Raw genomic sequence first — 18876 nt, 5'->3', positions numbered from 1 at the left:
AACGGCCATTTTTTAAGTTCGACCAAGTATCCAAAAAATAAACGTTGAAACTGAAACGTTGAAACTCCACGATCACGCCGGTTCTGGGCTCCAGCGAGGGGAACCTCTCGCCTGGAGAACGAGGGGCAACGTCTGCCTCATCACTATCTTAAGTACAATCGGGTGCTGGCACCGCACTACGTCAAACATTCATCATCATTAGCGGCGAGGGCAGCCTCCAGCAGCTGGGTGAATCCACAACACTCCACTGGCTGAGGTGCTCGCGTCGCCTCCATCAGCATCCAGGAACATATGCACCTCCTCTCTCACCTGCAGCCTGCTCGCATCGCCCCATCTGCTGGGGATGACTCAGCAAGCTACATGCCGCCACCCTGCCACCACCACCACCACCACCACCACCACCACCACCACCACCACCACCACCACCACTACCTCCACCGACATCTTACCCTCATCCCACCCCTGCACACGCCTCTCAGAGTTCTGATGTTTTTCTACTGTTTTATGTGGGGGTCTTCATAGGGGGTGGGTTGTTTTTTATCGGTGTGCGCTCTCCAGAACACTTTGTGAAGCTGTTTTCATGGGAAAAAAAATGAAGCGTCTTGTTGTTGAAGGTTGTCCCAGGTAGAGGGTAGGGCTTCTTCAATGTGTGGCCGCAACAGCAGCAGCTGGGCAACTTTACACTCCGATCCATACACGTCCAATACTAAAAGATCCCATCAATATTAATTATCGTTAGTCATGTAGTATTCTTTTGTATTGGTTTGGGCTGTTTCGTGCCTTAATGGACAGGAGAGTGAAACGAGACAGGAAAGTCAATGGAAGACGAAAGGGAATGCCGTGCAGCAAAGGTGGGAATCAAACCTGTGTCCCTTTAAGGGACACTGCCTACATGGTTAACTCACCTGTGGGTTGATCCACCGGGACCACACAAAAGAACAGCATCAGCGATGATGTAAAACTTATCTAAAACAGCTTCCTCCATTTGAGGGTTGACTCCTCTGATGATGATGATTTTAATATCCCTAAGCTGGCGATATCCTTACTGACGTCAAACCGTGGCTCAGGGAGGGGCGACTCACATGAAGCACGCTGATCCATACGTCGCAGGCCCAGAACCCACTAGACACAAGAAGGGACTGAGATTACCTGATGACGTGCTTCCATGCTTCTGAAGGCAGGGGAAGAATAGCTGACACCTGCTTAGCCGTAAGCCCCCTCGGATACCGCCGGCTTGTCCCCCCGTGCCCCATCCATCAGAGCCCTCTTGTTTACTCTGATAGTGATGTTGTCAGGCTCTTTGTGTGTGTCCTTATCAATTAAACACGAAGGGGCTGGCAATCCATCATGCTTAATGTAACACGTCACGCTCTGAGATGCTCTCTCTGTTCATGTGTCTTTAGGCAGAACCTCCCCGTCCGTAATCCATGGTGCTCCTCCGGGCAACTTTGAGGGAGGAGAGAGAGAGGTTCAGAGGAAGAAGGAGAGAGAGAGAGAGAGAGAGAGAGAGAGACGTATACAGAGAGGGAGGGAGGAGAAGGGAGGGTGGTTTTATTATTTTCAAAATAATGATCCCGTAATAACCTCCTTCTCCTTTAGTGTTTGCAATTCCTCATAATTGTAGGCTTCTGTTGCACAGCGGGAGTCTGCATTGCTGAATCGACGGCGGGGCTGTGTTGAGGGAGATACTGGAATCACCTTCCCTCCATCGCAGAGTACAGGAGTGTATTTCAAACATGTTAAATATAAATAGAGAATCACAGGGAATTACTCCCCATGACAAAGACTTTTGGCTTCTCTGCCCCCACCACGGTGATACCAGTTCAGAAAGTTCATGTCAGCGCGTCGTACAGCCACAGGCGCTGTGGTGTAGCAACGTTACGTCGCCACTTGGATGTGACATGTACTACACTCTCAACATATTGGTAGCAGCTACATTGGATCAACGTTGCCACTGGATATGAGCAAAAGCATCGACTTGAACCTTAAGAGTGTATGGAAAACACAGCACGTCTTAAAATGCAATCTACGTTTAAGTCTCCTTGAGAGAATTGTGTTTCAATTATACTGTCAACAAGCTCATATTGATCACCTTAAATTAAAACATGCCTCTCGCGTAATGCCTTCATAATGCCTTGAGGGTACCAAGCTGCACTGCTGTAATTGAATGCTTCGCTTGATGTTATGCTCATCTGTCCTTTGCACAGCACTCTGGGAGAAATGTCTTCTTGGCATGTTAATCATGCAAGGTAGAAGAATTATGATCGCTTATTCTAATTTCTAAATGGAAATGAGAATCTCTTATAAATGTGTATTGTAACGCCAATGTGGGCAATGTGTATGCATTGCTGAATGGGGTTGCATGAATGTTTACACACGCGTTCTCTATACACAGCCTCTAAGAAATGTCTTCCTTCCTGCCAACAAATGTAGTTGCGCAAATTGTTGTGTCCATGTTTGGCCCCTCATGATCAGTTCATTTCCAATAAGGTAATCATCGATAGTTTTTGTTGTTTGTTTTGTTACAGACAGTTCTTGTCCAGATGAGATGAGATTGCACTGATGCATATTGGATGCTATATGCTTTGCTAAAGCTTAATTAACATCGCCTTCGGCAAATACGGTTCATTACAAAATAGTGTGTACTAGCTGGCGAACACAATGAGGCAATATTAATGAAGATGTGAAGAAGCTGCATACTGTTGCACTGTACTCAAACCCCATTAAAAACCTATGTCCCTAGTGAGAGAAAGAGAGAGAGAGGGAGAGTGGAAGAGAGAGATGGGGAGAGAGAGAGGGAGAGAGGGGGAAAGAGGGAGAGAGAGAGGGAGAGAGAGATGGAGAGAGAGAGAGAGAGAGAGGGAGAGAGAGAAATGGGGAGAGAGAGGCAGAGAGAGAGTGTGAGAGTGAGAAAGAGAGAGAGAGAGAGAGGCAGAGAGATAGTGTGAGAGAGAGAGAGAGAGAGAGAGAGAGAGAGAGAGAGAGAGAGAGAGAGAGAGAGAGAGAGAGAGAGAGAGACAGAGACAGACAGAGAGAGACAGACAGAGAGAGAGACAGAGACAGAGAGAGACAGAGAGAGAGAGAGAGAGAGAGAGAGAGACAGAGAGAAAGAGAGGAAGAGAGAGAGATGGGGAGAGAGGGAGAGAAAGAAAGAGAGATGGGGAGAGAAAGATTGTGTGTGTGACACACAAGGGCATCCATAGGAAGTGATGAGGAGAGTGGAAGAGAGTAAGGACCATAAAGAATGTCTCTGTGACTCTGAGGTAGCTTGGTTCTGGTTCTTACCCCATTGCATTGTCCCGGAGGTACTTTACATCTCACTTGACACCAGCCAGGTACCAGAACTAGACCACTGTGACCTTACACTGACAAGCACTTATACTGAGTCCTGCATGGCTCTTACATACACACACACACACACACACACACACACACACACACACACACACACTCCCACACACAAACAAACACACATGCACACACATGCACACACACACACACACTCTCCCACACACTCACCTCTCCTCTCCGTCGTACGAAAAATACAGACAAATACCCTCAAACGAAATGAAACTCATTTGCATGCTCTGAAACGGAAACCGAGGAGTAGGTAACCATCACCTCAACTCGCATGAGAGGGCACCACCCCCCCCCCCCCCGGGCGTCCCCCGGGCGTCCCCCGGGCTCCAACGCCACCGAGTGGTGTTTAATAAGAGGACGACCTGTTGACAGCCCCCCCCCAGCGCCCCCGGTGAGATTATGAGGCATTAAAGCGCTCGACGCAGTTAAAGTGCACGCCGCCACGGCCCACCTGAGTGCCTTATGAGTGTATTTATCATTAGGACTTAACTAACCCAGCCGGAGAGCGCTCAGTGCAGCAGGGGCCCCGGCTCCAGGGCCCTCGTACCAATAACACTAAGTGGCTGAGAGGAGGAGACTCGGAGGCAGGGAGGGGGACCGGGGCCGTGGGTCCCAGGCTGCCCCCCCCCCCCCCTCCACTCTCCATGAATCCCCCCCTGCTTAACCCTGCTGCCTGGCTGGGGGTGTATGACGACCGCGTGAGGCCGTGCAGTGGACCAGGCCGGCGTGGATCTCTGAGGAGCTGTGACCGGCTGACTCTGCCTTATGGGGGTGGCCTGGCCTGTGCTCATTGCTGTTTGTTGTACACATTTGGCTTTTTCTTGTTCATCTCAATGCCTGTAACTAGGGCTGTAGCCAGGGTATGAGAGATATTGCGGCCCGGGGGGGGGGCCACAGGCATGCCTGTAGGGAAAGATTGTTAGCTAAGCCAGGGTGTCCTGAAGAACTGGGATATGATCGGCCCCACGTCGGCCCGGCTGTGTCCTATAGATCGGCTTTGTCATTGTTCTCGTTCGACACACTTTTCCTGTCTCCTGTGTGGTCCCACGTCCAGATTAAACCCGATCGCATCACAGCACATCGATTTCACCCATTTTGACCCTCAGATTCAGAGCAGTTGATTAATCCACACTCAGATTGTGTGTCGCCACAGATTGACTTTGCCGTCCCCCGACTGTCCGAGTCTCTGCTCTCTCTCTCTGCTGCCCGTCTCAGATCTTCCACATGACCTACGACCTGGCCAGCGCCATGGTGAGGATAGTCAACCTGATCGGGATGATGCTGCTGCTGTGCCACTGGGACGGCTGTCTCCAGTTCCTGGTGCCCATGCTGCAGGACTTCCCTCCCGACTGCTGGGTGTCCAAGAACAAAATGGTGGTGAGTGATTCTTGTTCCGTCTTTTAAATGACATGAGGCTGTTTTGAAGAACGCTGCAAGGGGGAATTCAACCACTGACTTTCTGATGATGCAACATACATCTGATAATAATAATCAGATTCTGATTCTGATGCCTTATGTCTGGAAGAGTCAAGCAGGTAAGGAATTTCTTCCCTGCTTGAATTGAATTGTCTTCACTCTGTTTTACCGGGCATAAAGAAAAACAACTCAAAATCAAACCAAAAGAAAATCCTACCCCATCCTGATTTTAGCTACATATGCTTTTGAAATACATTAGATGCATACTTGAGATTGTGCTAGGAGAGGTAATGTTTTAGGAACCCTACTTTCCAGGAAGAATGAACAAATTGAAGAGCAGCCTCTTGTGCACCGCCCTGTGATCTGTATCAGTTCATCGGTGGAAGTATCCACAATGTTGACGTGAAGGCCAACCAATTCATAGCCCCCTTCAAAAAGCATTTCATCGTGAAAAAACCCCAAGAGACGATTACATCCAGCTACTGTCTCTAAAGGTCAAATTAGATCTAACCTGTTTCTCGTCAATAGGGGATTATTCCCGAATGTTAGATAAATCCTCTTCAGAAGCAGTGAACCCCTGCCACATCGACCCAACAGCACAGCAGCTCTTTGAGAGAGCGTTGCTGTTGTTATTAGCTCTGGAACTACTAACTAAGTCCCACGTCAGGTGTTTACTGCCCTTTTTTTACTCTCCTTTGAGTTCAAAACCTGTTTAATTCATCACTGCTTCTCAAATCTATCTGATTTGAGTTGTCAAAGACAAACTTGCATCGAGTTGAAATCCGAATAATGAATAATATTTTTTTACTTATAGTGAATATATAACACGTGAATATGTGAATAAGGCCCTCATTTGCATTACAATTATTTGTTGCAATTAGAAATACATTTCACCCAGGTTTCCCTGTGATTAAATTATCAGTTTATTAAAGATTTAATTCTACCAGCCTGTTATCATTTAATTAGATGAAGTCACAATCCCACGAATGAAACCATTAACAACGTACAAATTCTTCACTTTAAATACTTCATATTTCCTAACAATATCTAATCATAATTTAACATCCCCCATTAACATGATCTCTGCTTCCCAAATCATATCTCCTGCCGCTGTAATGCAGGGCTCTCAGGTGACAGCAGATGATTGCAAGAGGGGAGATAAACGAGTTTCTAACGACGTTACGCCTTGACACTGTTTTTAGACACCAGGTCCACGGCGGCCATGACACTGGGGAGCGAGAGCAGCACTACAACCACTCTGCTCTGGGTTCAAAGTTTCCGCCTGAACGGTGCAGCCCCTCATTATCATGAGAATAGGAGGTTGTTGAATTTCGCTCAGTAAACAAGTGCTAATTAATTGAATTACTTAGAAGATTGATCCTCCGATGTGACACCAAAACAAATAGATCTTTCTGAATTAATCCCCGGTCGCTTGGAGCAAGGCGGCTACTGTGCCCGCTATCGGCAGCTTGGCTGGAGAATGTGTTTTAATGCACTCCGTTTGGGTTGGTCGGTCTCTGATTAGCGTTATAGATACCTCTCCTCTTTCTCCTGTACAGTAGCTGTCCCATTATCAGCCTGAATCATGGCTCCTTACCTTCTTAGTGGCGCTAATAACGTTGCTATCGCTCAGCTTTTCCTGCTGTGGAAATGAGTTGGAAAGCAATTTGGATTTGTCATCCCCAGTAGAGATCTCATATTGATTCCCCACAGACATCCCCGGGGATCTAAAGGAAAGGGGGGGGGGGTCTGTGTGTGGGGGGGGTGATGGTTCTACGAACAAGGAAATCTCAACGAGATTTTTCTTTCCAAATAGCTGACCTAGTTTCCGTCTCAGATGTCTCCAGTGCCTCTTGGTCACGCCTCCCATTCTCTCAACTGTTGGAAGCTTCGGCGGTGAATGTCTGTCATGTCTGGATGCATATTGTGTTAAAAACACACCTCTCCCAATGTTCTCAACCTGAAGACAAGTGGACATTACTCATATCCTCTTTAATGGCTGTGTGCGTCTGCGTGCATTTTGGAGACGTGCGGGTGTGTGTGTGTGTGTGTGTGTGCGTGAGTGTGTGTGTGTGTGTGTGAGAGTGTGTGTGTGTGTGAGTGTGTGTGTGTGCACGTTGGTGTGTGTCTGTGCATTTCTGTAGACATGCACGCGTACGTGCGTGTGTGTGTGCGTGTTTGCGTGTGTGTGTGTGTGTGTCAGTGAGTGCTCGTATCTGAGTGGCTTGGCAAGTGAGTCTATATGTGTTTGTTGTCAGAGTGCTCAGTGACCTTTTCCTTGCTCACACAACACTATCATACCTGAAATACTGAAAGGCAGAGACAGCCAGAGGGAGAGACAGAGGGAAAGAGAGAGTCCGAGAGAGAGAGAGAGAGAGAGAGAGAGAGAGAGAGAGAGAGAGAGAGCGAGAGACAACAATCTAAGTCAGTCTGATGGTTAACTGTTCTCCCACCTCCCTCCCTCCTCCAGCAAGAGAGAGAGAGAATAATACAGTACAGAACCGTCACCTTATCGTGGTGGAGAGGTTTGCGTGTTCCTGTGAACCTGAGGGCTGTGTTGGCTGGAGCCTCGTGCTCCTGGTAGGGTCTCTCATGGCAGAGTGGTCTCAGGTGAGGGGCCAGACTAAGAATGGTTCAAAAACCTCAATGAATAACTTAAGAAGAGGAGATGTGACCCGGCCCGGAGGAAGCCCGGGGCCCCCGTCTGGAGCCAGGCCCAGACGGAGGGCTCGATGGCGAGCGCCTGGTTTGCCACGGAGCCCGGTCGGGCACAGCCCGAACAAACTACGTGGCACCCCCCCTCTCTTCATCCCATGGGCCCACCACCTGTGGGAAGACCCGTTGGGGTCGGGTGCGCAGCCACATGGGTGGCAGCGAAGGTCAGGGGTCTCAACGGACCAGACCCAGGCGGCAGAAGCTGGCTCTGGGGACGTGGAACGTCACCTCGCTGTGCGGAAAGGAACCGGAGCTTGTGAGGGAGGTGGAGCGCTATCAGTTAGATCTGGTGGGGCTTACCTCCACGCACAGTCCCAGCTCTGGTACCGTACTCCTGGATAGGGGTTGGACTCTATTCTTCTCTGGAGTTGCCGAGGACGTGAGGCGCCGGGCGGGTGTGGGGATACCCGGCTGAGCGCCGCGGTGTTGGAGTTTACCCCGGTAGACGAGAGGGTCGCCTCCCTGCGCCTAAGGGTTGTAGGGGGAAAACTCTGACTGTTGTTTGTGCGTATGCACCAAACAGCAGCTCAGAGTACTCGGCCTTCTTGGAGACCCTGAATGGAGTCCTGTATGGGGCTCCAGTAGGGGACTCCGTAGTTCTGCTGGGAGACTTCAACGCCCACGTGGGCAACGATGGAGACACCTGGAGAGGCGTGGTGGGGAGGAACAGCCTCCCTGATCTAAACCCGAGTGGTCATTTGTTATTGGACTTCTGTGCTAGTCATGGATTATCCATAACGAACACCATGTTCGAACATAAGGGTGCTCATAAGTGTACGTGGTACCAGAGTTCCCTAGGCCGAAGATCGATGATCGATTTCGTGATCGTGTCATCTGATCTGAGGCCGCATGTTTTGGACACTCGGGTTAAGAGAGGGGCGGAACTGTCAACCAACCACCATCTGGTTGTGAGTTGGATCAGGGAATGGGGGAAATTTCCGGATAGACCGGGTAAGCCCAAACGAGTAGTGCGGGTGAATTGGGAACGTCTGGAGGAGGCCCCCGTCCTAGGTATCTTCAACTCACACCTCCGGCGGAGTTTTTCTGGCATTCCTGTGGAGGTTGGGGGCATTGAGCCGGAGTGGGCGGTGTTCAAAGCCTCCATTGCTGAAGCTGTGGTGGCAAGCTGTGGCCTCAGTGTCTTAGGCTCCTCAAGGGGCGGTAACCCTCGGACACCGTGGTGGACACCGGTGGTCAGGCAAGCCGTCCGATTGAAGAAGGAGGCCTTCCGGGATATGATATCCTGGAGGACTCCTGACTCGGTTGCAGGGTACCGACAGGCCCGAAGGGCTGCAGCTGCTGCCGTGTCGGAGGCTAAGCAGCGGGTGTGGGAGAAGTTCGGAGAGGCCATGGAGAAGGACTTTCGGTCGGCACCAAAGTGTTTCTGGAAAACTATCCGGCACCTCAGGAGGGGGAAACGGGGAACCATCCAAGCTGTGTACAGTAAGGATGAGGTTGATGGTGTTTCGTCGTCAATTTCCCTGGTGGAGGTCACTGAGGTAGTCAAACATCTCCGCAGTGGCAAAGCCCCAGGGATTGATGAGATCCAGCCAGAAATGCTAAAGGCTCTGGGTGTTGAGGGGCTGTCATGGCTGACACGCCTATTCAACATCGCGTGGGAGTCGGGTGCAGTGCCAAAGGAGTGGCAAACCGGGGTGGTGGTCCCCCTGTTCAAAAAGGGGGACCAGAGAGTGTGTGCCAATTACCGGGGTATCACACTTCTCAGCCTCCCTGGCAAAGTCTACTCCAAGGTGCTGGAAAGGAGGGTTCGGCCGATCGTCAAACCTCAGGTTGAAGAGGAACAATGCGGTTTTCGCCCGGACGTGGAACTACGGACCAGCTCTTCACTCTCGCAAGGATCCTGGAGGGGGCCTGGGAGTATGCCCATCCGGTCTACATGTGTTTTTTGGATCTAGAGAAGGCGTATGACCGGGTCCCCAGGGAGAAACTGTGGGAGGTGCTGCGGGAGTAAGGGGTCTATCATCAGGGCCATCCAATCTCTGTACTCCCAAAGCGAGAGCTGTGTTCGCGTCCTCGGCAGCCAGTCAGTTTCGTTCTCAGTGGGTGCTGGTCTCCGCCAGGGCTGCGCCTTGTCACCAATCCTGTTTGTGATATACATGGACAGGATATCGAGGCGTAGTCGTGGTGGGGAGGGGTTGTAGTTCGGTGGTCTGAGGATCTCGTCACTGCTTTTTGCAGATGATGTGGTCCTCATTGGATCATCGGCCTGTGACCTTCAGCACTCACTGGATCGGCTGGCGGCCGAGTGTGAAGCGGCTGAGATGAGGATCAGCACCGCTAAATCTGAGGCCATGACTCTGAGCAGGAAACCGGTGGATTGCTTACTCCGGGTAGGAAATGAGTCCTTAGCCCAAGTGAAGGAGTTCAAGTACCTCGGGGTCTTGTTCGCGAGTGAGGGTACTATGGAGCGTGAGATTGGCCGGAGAATCGGAGCAGCGGGGCGGTATTGCGTTCGCTTTACCGCACCGTTGTTACGAAAAGAGAGCTGAGCCGCAAGGCAAAGCTCTCGATCTACCGGTCGATCTTCGTTCCTATCCTCACCTATGGTCATGAGGGTTGGGTGATGACCGAAAGGACGAGATCGCGGGTACAAGCGGCCGAGATGAGTTTTCTCAGAAGGGTGGCTGGCGTCTCCCTTAGGGATAGGGTGAGAAGCTCAGCCATCCGTGAGGAACTCGGATTAGAGCCGCTGCTCCTTTACTTAGAAAGGAGTCAGCTGAGGTGGTTCGGGCATCTGGTAAGGATGCCCACTGGGCGCCTTCCTTGGGAGGTGTTTCAGGCACGTCCAGTGGGGAGGAGACCTCGGGGAAGACCCAGGACTAGGTGGAGAGATTATATCTCAACACTGGCCTGGGAACGCCTCGGGATCCCTGCCCCTGCATCTCTGCATGTTAGTTGGCGGGCCGAGCCCCTCCTTCTCGCGGTGTGATTAGCAACCCACACAGATTGAAAGTTAAACGCCAGAGATACCAGAGCTACGGAGACTAGCAAAGACACAACAGAAAAGTAAGTGTGTGTGTGTGTGTGTGTGTGTGTGTGTGTGTGTGTGTGTGTGTGTGAGTGTGTGTGTGTGTGTGTGTGTGTGTGTGTGTGTGTGTGTGTGTGTGTGTGTGTGTGTGTGTGTCCAGTCCTCCCATATTAATGTGTAAACCACAAAACAAGTAGTCAACAGAAGACAATGTTTTAATCTCACTGTATATCTCCTTGTTACTTTTAGATGAGAACCCCTGGCCAGCCTTTCGGACTGGGTGTCAGGCTAGGGAATTTAAAAACAGGCATCCTTGGTTAGAGTGGAGGGAAAAAAAGTTAGGTAAATGTCAGCCAACATGCAGTGGGTATACACAATTGAAATTCATAATGTTAATCACTATGCAAATGAGAGTATAGCTAATTCATGGTCATTTTTAAGGTGCAGTAATTTTCCACTTTTACACAATTCAATTACTGTATGGCATGTTAGATAACAACAGTAAGAGCTCAAATTAGAGCAATTGAAAGAGTGAAACATTAGTCTCCTGTCATCTCCTTCTCATGCACTGGTTAGCCATGGTTGTAAACAGTTCATTCAATTATTTTGAGTAGATTTTGTCCTTGTTTAGCATTTGCTATTGCTACTATAGAAAGGACAACTTTTCATTTTTGTGTTCTATTTGTTCATACTGTTATTAAAACTGATAAACCTATTCAGCTTTCCATGATTGTTGATAATCGTTATACTCTTAAATCAGCGGGTTGTAGACCCCTGCGTTGGTGAGTGTGGTGCGACACCCCATAAGCGCCACACACTCACACGTACCGGTGGGACGGGTTTGTACGAGGCTGGGAGGGAATCATCACAGTATACCCACTACAATAAAATAGACTACACCACTGGAGAGAGTGATCTGTTCTACCAGCTGTCTCCCTTAACCAGCATGAGAGAGAGAGATGCATACAAGAGAGAGAGAGACAAAGACTGAGAAAGAGAATGATAGGGAAAGATTCAAACACAGAGCTAGAGTGACCTGTCCTCACTCCTCTCTCCCTCTTTCCAGAACGAGAGAAAGAGAGAGAACGAGCGAGAAAGAGAGAGAGAGAGAGAGAGAGAGAGAGAGAGAGAATAAGAGAGAGATCCAAACACCTTGAGAGTGACCTGTCCTCCCTCCTCTCTTCCTCTCTCCAGAACGAGAGAGAGAGATTCAACCACAGAGCGATGGGGACCTGTCCTACCTCCTTTCTCCATCTCTCCCTCTCTCCAGAGGGCGAGAACGACAGAGAGAGATTCAACCACAGAGCAAGAGTCACCTATCCCCCCCTCCTCTCTCCCTCCCTCCCTCCCTCCAGAACGAGAGAGAGAGAACGACAGAGAGAGAGATTCAACCATAGAGCGATGGTGTCCTGTCTTCTCTCCTCTCTCCCTCTCTCCAGAGAGCGAGGACGACAGAGAAAGACTCTGACCCAGAGAGAGAGTCACCTATCCCCCCCCCTCCTCTCTCCCTCTCTCCAGAACGACACCTGGGGCCAGCAGTACTCGTACGCCCTGTTCAAAGCCATGAGCCACATGCTGTGCATCGGCTACGGCATGCACCCCCCGGTGGGCATGACGGACGTGTGGCTGACCATCCTCAGCATGATCGTGGGCGCCACCTGCTACGCCATGTTCGTGGGCCACGCCACCGCGCTCATCCAGTCCCTCGACTCGTCCCGCCGCCAGTACCAGGAGAAGGTGAGGGGGGGCACACATCCGGGGGGGGGGGGGGGGGGGGGGAGGTGAAGAGCCATCGTTGGGTGGCCTTTGGGTGTTTTGATCCAAAGGGCCCTTGATTGAGATTGAGAGATGTTATTTGCTTGTTGGTTGGTTGTTGTTTGGCGGGTCGGTTTTGATGGTAGAGGGATGGTTGGTCTTGTTACGAGGGTGTTTGTCGTCCTGCCACATGGTGCTCATTCTGTCTAAGTGCCTGCTCATTGTATATATGTATATATACCTGCTCATTATGTAAGCTTGTATATATATATGTATGTATGTATGTATGTATGTATGTATGTATGTATGTATGTATGTATGTATGTATGTATGTATATATGTATGTATGTATGTATGTATATATGTATATATATACTTTATATACCTTCTCATTATATTTGTTTATATATTGTAGCCGGCCAGTGGGTGTGGGGTTTCCACGCCACCAAGTTGAATAGATAAACAGACACAACACAGAGCAGTTCAAATGGGAAATCAAAACCACCAGGGTGGGAAAAGGGTCATCCACCTCTTAGGATACCATCCGTATCCTAATCAGTTCAATGTGTCCACCTATCTCTTCCTCGTTGGCCGTGCAGCAACTCCAGACGATCACACAGATGCCGTCTGTAGTGTGCTAGCCCTTCAAAATCACACACCCCTTGTCTGTAGTATCTTGGCCCTTTTAAGCCCAAACACCCCTGCTTAATGATCCCCAGGCTTGCGTCGTCGTTAAGGGGAGGAAGTCCATGTAAGGCGTGGGGGTGGAGCCAGCAGGTTGCCAGACATACCACTCCCCTCGCTCCTCCATGCAGTCTGCCACAATATTTATACATATATACCTGCTCATTACGGATAGATACCTGCTAATTATGTCTATAAACCTGCTCATTATATATATACATACATATATACCTGCTCATTATGTATATGTGTTTATATGTATGTATGTATGTATGTATGTATGTATGTATGTATGTATGCATGTATGTATGTATGTAATGTATGTATGTATGTATGTATGTATGTATGTATGTATGTATGTATGTATGTATGTATGCATGTATGTATGTATGTAATGTATGTATGTATGTATGTATGTATGTATGTATGTATGTATGTATGTATGTATGTATGTAATGTATGTATGTAATGTATGTATGTATGTATGTATGCATGTATGTATGTATGTAATGTATGTATGTATGTATGTATGTATGTATGTATGTATGTATGTATGTAATGTATGTATGTAATGTATGTATGTATGTATGTATGTATGTATGTATGTATGTATGTATGTATGCATGTATGTATGTATGTAATATATGTGTGTATATATATGTATGTGTATATATATACATACTGTATATACCTGCTCATTATATATGGATAGATATATATAAACCTGCTCATTACGTATAGATACCTGCTAATTCTGTCTATAAATCTGCTCATTATATAACTGATCCACTTATTTTAGGACATTTTTCTAAAAAAAGTAACAATTATCAACCATATTAAAGTGAAATTGTGATATATCGTGATATTGAGTGCCATCAGGGTAGGTGTCCCCCAGAGCACCTCCAGGTAGCCTGGCTGTATTGTGGTGGTGGTGGAGCTCATGTCTCTGCTCCATGCCCAGGAGAGGGCTCTGGCAGCAGGCTGAGCAGGCCCAGAGCCTGGGTCCCAGTAGGGCCGTGTGGAGGGCGATAATGAGCTGGGCGGCTAGTCTGCCACATGGCCGCCTTCAGGGGGGAGGCCTCAAAGAGTACCACAATACTGAGGTCTAGACTCAACACAACACAACACAACACAACACTGAGGTCTAGACTCAACACAACACAACGCTGAGGTCTAGACTCAACACAACACGACACAACACAACACAACGCTGAGGTCTTGACTCAGCACAACACCGCACAACACAACGCTGAGGTCTAGACTCAACACAACACGACACAACACAACACAACACAACGCTGAGGTCTAGACTCAACACAACACGACACAACACAACGCTGAGGTCTAAATTACAACACGACGCAACACAACCCAACACTGATATCTAAACACAACATGACTACAACACAACACTGATATCTAAACACAACATGACTACAACACAACGCAACACTGATATCTAAACACAACATGACTACAACACAACACAACACTGATATCTAAACACAACATGACTACAACACAACACTGATATCTAAACACAACATGACTACAACACAACGCAACACTGATATCTAAACACAACATGACTACAACACAACGCAACACTGATATCTAAACACAACATGACTACAACACAACACTGATATCTAAACACAACATGACTACAACACAACGCAACACTGATATCTAAACACAACATGACTACAACACAACACAACACAACGAGATCAACAAATAAAAACGCAACACAGATCCAAACAAAACAATAACAACGCAACACAATACTGAGATCAAAACTCAACAATATCAACACACACAACACACACAACACTATCAACACACAATATCAACACACACAAAAAACTGAGATCTAAACACAAAATGAAAACTACACAACATGACCGCACAACCCTGAGATCTAAACACAAACAATGACAACACGACACAACAACACAACCCCGCTCTTTGACGTCCATTGTCGTTGAAGATTGGCTCAAATTGGGGCCTGGGGACTTTGCCGCCGCCCATAAGCCAATCAGAACCAGCCGTTCCAATGACATGTGTTTCAGCCGAGATAGGGTTTGGTTTTAGCCGGTTCTCAGGAAGGCAGCGGAGCAGCTCCTGAGCCAGCACTGAACCCCGTCTTAGGACTCCTTTTAGCCCGGTGTACTTGCCGCCTAATGCTTTTACTGTCTGTAATTAGTTTTTTAAGAGAGTGCATTCTTTCATTGAGTGTCCCTCTGCGATAAGCCACTCTGCCTGTGCAGTCAGCCTCAGCCAGGCGACCAAAGCCCGTTTTTTTTCCAAAGCTGTCCGGTCGTATTAATCTTATCCAAGCTGGTCCTTCTTATGGACAGAGACAGTTTGTCGTTGTCTCTTATGTCAGTGTTTGTCCGAGACATGGCTTTGCCTTCTGGAGATTGCACTCTGCTTCTCCGTGTTAGCCTAATGCCACCATCGCCACACACTGGGGGTGGGGTGGTATCCGCTGCTGGTTCTCTGGAGCACAGACAGGTGGTTGTTTTCAGCCAGACAGAGAGGCACAGCCAGCTGTTCCTTCCTCTAGGGGACCTGAACACAAATCAGCTGGATGAATGGGTCACTGCGGCGGTAGCCAATAGTTAACCTTCCAAGTTACCCCTCAGTCATTTCTGGCCAATCACAGGTCTAGAGTTGCTAGAGAGACATTTCACTCTGTGATAGTTTGGGTTGTTTATCCGCCGATCTCTGGGACGGTGACACAACAGCAGTGACAAGTCCTTAGGCAGCAGGAGATGAGGTGGGAACAGAAGTGTGTGGGTCTGTGTGTGTGTGTGTGTGTGTGTGTGTGAGGGGGGGGGGAGAGTGTGTGTGTGTGTGTGTGTGTGTGTGTGTGTGTGTGTGTGTGTGTGTGTGTGTGTGTGTGTGTGTGTGTGTGTGTGTGTGAGAGAGTGTGTGTGAGAGAGTATGTGTGTGTCAGTGTGTATGTCCGTGTGTGTGTGTGTGTGTGTGTGTGTGTGTGTGTGTGTGTTTGTTTGTGTGTGTGGGAGAGTGTGTGTGTGGGTGTGTGTGTGTGTGTGTGGGGGGGAGAGTGTGTGTGTGTGTGAGAGAGTGTGTGTGAGAAAGTATGTGTGTGTCAGTGTGTGTGTCCGTGTGTGTGTGTGTGTGTGTCTGTGTCGGTGTGTGTGAGAGTGTGTGTGTGTGTGTGTTTGTGTGTGTGTCGGTGTGTGTGTTTGTGTTTGTGTGTTACCCTGACACGACTTGACAGTTCAACATTAAACAGTGGCTCATCCTCATTCCGTCTGAGGTAAACAGGAACAGGTGACTGGGTTTGCTGTTCAACACCATTTCGCTCTATTTCTGGCATAGACAGTAAAGAGCACAAAATTCTTCAGAAGAGGGGTTTAAACTCGTATGAGATCAATAAAATCCTGTTTCATCTTGCCTCAAAAAGGGACTCAAATCAAAATGAATAGTGCCAGTATAATAAGTGAAATTATTTTTCCAACCATATTTCTTACACATTTCTAATCCTGTAAAATATCATTTGAAAGGAGCAGAAATAAATGAATTCAATGAAACCCTCGGCAGAGCTATGGGACCGCTTAGGAGAAATACTAGGCTTCTCAAGCAAATTACCCATTTGTATTTGTGAATAATATTATATGTTTTAATATGAAGACATCAATAGATATTTCCTGAAGCACAGTTCACTCAAATAATTATGATTTGATGCAGGATTTGTCCACTATGAATACCTTTTCACCAATATCACTAGTTCTGACTGTGATTGAAGTATATAGAGTTTACAGTATGAAAGTGCCAGAACCAGAATTCCAAGATGAATTTCCAGAATGGTCTTGAGAGAAGCGCCAGTCAAACATGCTTCTGTTAACACCACCTTCTGTAAAAAATAACAGAACGCAATTTCAAAGTAGAGATTTTAAACGGTTCCGGGTCGTTGGTTCTCTGACTTTGAGTCGGCTACTGTCTGCACCTCACCATTTGTACTAAAACTCATTTAGACATACAAATATTTGTCTTTGGTGACCTATTTAAGTGGAAGTCAGGCAATGCTGGTTACGTTTTGCTGAGGAGCAAGGCAGAGCCGATTAATGCCATGCAAAGCAGCAGTCAGACTCAATTACCTGCCTGTTTTAATTCTCAGGGCTTCATGTTGGTACGCCTCAGGCGTTACATCACCAGCTTCAAGACCGGGCTCCCAAACACAAAACCATATGGACATGACCCCCTTAGTGCTATATTATTACTGGAGTTGTATGAACAGGATTCAGAAAAAGAACCCCGATAAAACGAATTAGAATTTCTCTGGGGGACGATGATATTGTGAAGGGAATTCTGAAGTGGGCCAAAAGGGACGAAAAAAAAGGAAAATTTGCTCTCTTCTCAAAAGACAGCAAAGAATTACCATCAGAAAGCATGGGCATAATCCGCTGTGGATAAAGAATTATATTACAAAGCGACAGCATGTGATAAATGATTGGGCTGTCAGAAGCTAGCAAGCTGAGTTAAATGAGCTCTTGAATAGAATCCACACCCGCGGTTCACACAAAGTAGCGAGCCTATAGTAGACACACACACAGTTAATACAAACTGGAGAGCCTATAGGATCAACACACACTGTTAACACAAACTAGAGTGCATATAGGATCCACACACACACTGTTAACACAACATAGAAAGCCTATAGGAGACACACACTGTGTTAACACAAAGTAGAGAGCCTTTAGGAGACACACACACTCACAACACAAACTATAGTGCTATAGGATCTACACACATTGTTAACACAAACTAGACAGCCTATAGTATCTACACACACTGTTAACACAACCTAGAGAGCCTATAGTATCAACACAGAAGTTAACACAAAGCAGCAAGCCGATAGCGATCAAGTTGAACACTTAGAGGTCAGAAAGAGGGAACAATTGAATTCAAAGACAGCACGTTTTCTCGCCATTCTAAAAATACACACGATTTCATCCATCTGTGTAAACAAGACCAGCGCAAAGAGAATCTCAAAGAAGCAGATATTGTTTTCTGCCCTATTTCAAACCCGAGCCGTTCATGCAAATTGACTGTGAACGCCCCAGACAAAATAGGAATGCAGTCTTGTTTTTTTCTTCTTCAAATTGTCGCCGGGTCGTTTTCCATCGGCGCGAGGTGTGAGAAGTGACAGCCGGTCTGCGCCCGCCGCAGCCACGCAGCTGATAGGGGGGCTCTGTAGAGGGGAACAGCGCGTGGCCTCAGCGCATCCTAACCCAACCTGGGGATGTTTTGGTCAGAGCTATTGGAAATATCAGGCAAGGATCTTTTGTAGTAATGGTGGCTGTACTTGTGGTTAAATGTGTCTGAGGGTCTGCTCGTTATCACTCATTGTTTCCTACTGCTTTTGAATGTTTTATTGAGGTAAAGATTCTGGGGTGAAATCACATTCATCCAAATCCTTGCCGAGTTATCTGCTGAATGGAAATATATTGAATTTCGCTTTCTAAATGTTTTTTATATATTTGCACTTCATCTGAGCACAAGTAAAAAAAGAACCCAACCTGTCTGAACTCTTTTGGGGGGTCATAGCGTTCCCTGAAACTATTATGTTTCACAGTGCTTTTCAATCTAGGGGCTATTGGAAGGTGTGATTCTGGAATGGTTTAGCAATCTGCCAATTTCCCCACAGACTCTGTCTCTGGCCCGGCCGCATGGAGCTCCCTTATCGCGCCGCGACGATCACAGTGTGCAGGGAAAGTAGGCCAACAAGGAGACTCTCCCCATATACCTGCTCCAACAACCCCTGGAATCATCTGTTATCAGCAGGCTTCACGGCGCATATGTCTCTATTTTAAACCAATGGCCGCGCAAATGTGCTAGAATGGATCCCTGATAGCTTATTTTCCTCTTTTTTGCCATCCAGTGTTTCTCGCTCTCAACAATGACGAGGCAGGTTGACCACCTTA

The 18876-nt window shown here is 47.7% G+C and overlaps 1 protein-coding gene across 1 annotated transcript in view; it reads left to right on the top strand.

Annotated features, from left to right (window-relative positions):
• The window catches only part of LOC132472463 (potassium/sodium hyperpolarization-activated cyclic nucleotide-gated channel 4-like), a 67475-nt gene that overhangs the window by 16531 nt on the left and 32068 nt on the right, over positions 1 to 18876 (top strand). Inside the window, 2 exon segments of the mRNA XM_060072070.1 lie at positions 4538 to 4737; positions 11999 to 12217. Of these exon segments, the coding sequence (XP_059928053.1) occupies positions 4538 to 4737; positions 11999 to 12217 (419 nt within the window).

The sequence above is a fragment of the Gadus macrocephalus genome, chromosome 14 (assembly GCF_031168955.1).
Source record: "Gadus macrocephalus chromosome 14, ASM3116895v1".
Classification (NCBI taxonomy): domain Eukaryota; kingdom Metazoa; phylum Chordata; class Actinopteri; order Gadiformes; family Gadidae; genus Gadus; species Gadus macrocephalus.
Note: the sequence above shows the minus strand (reverse complement) of the source record. Positions and strands in the feature narration are given on the sequence as shown.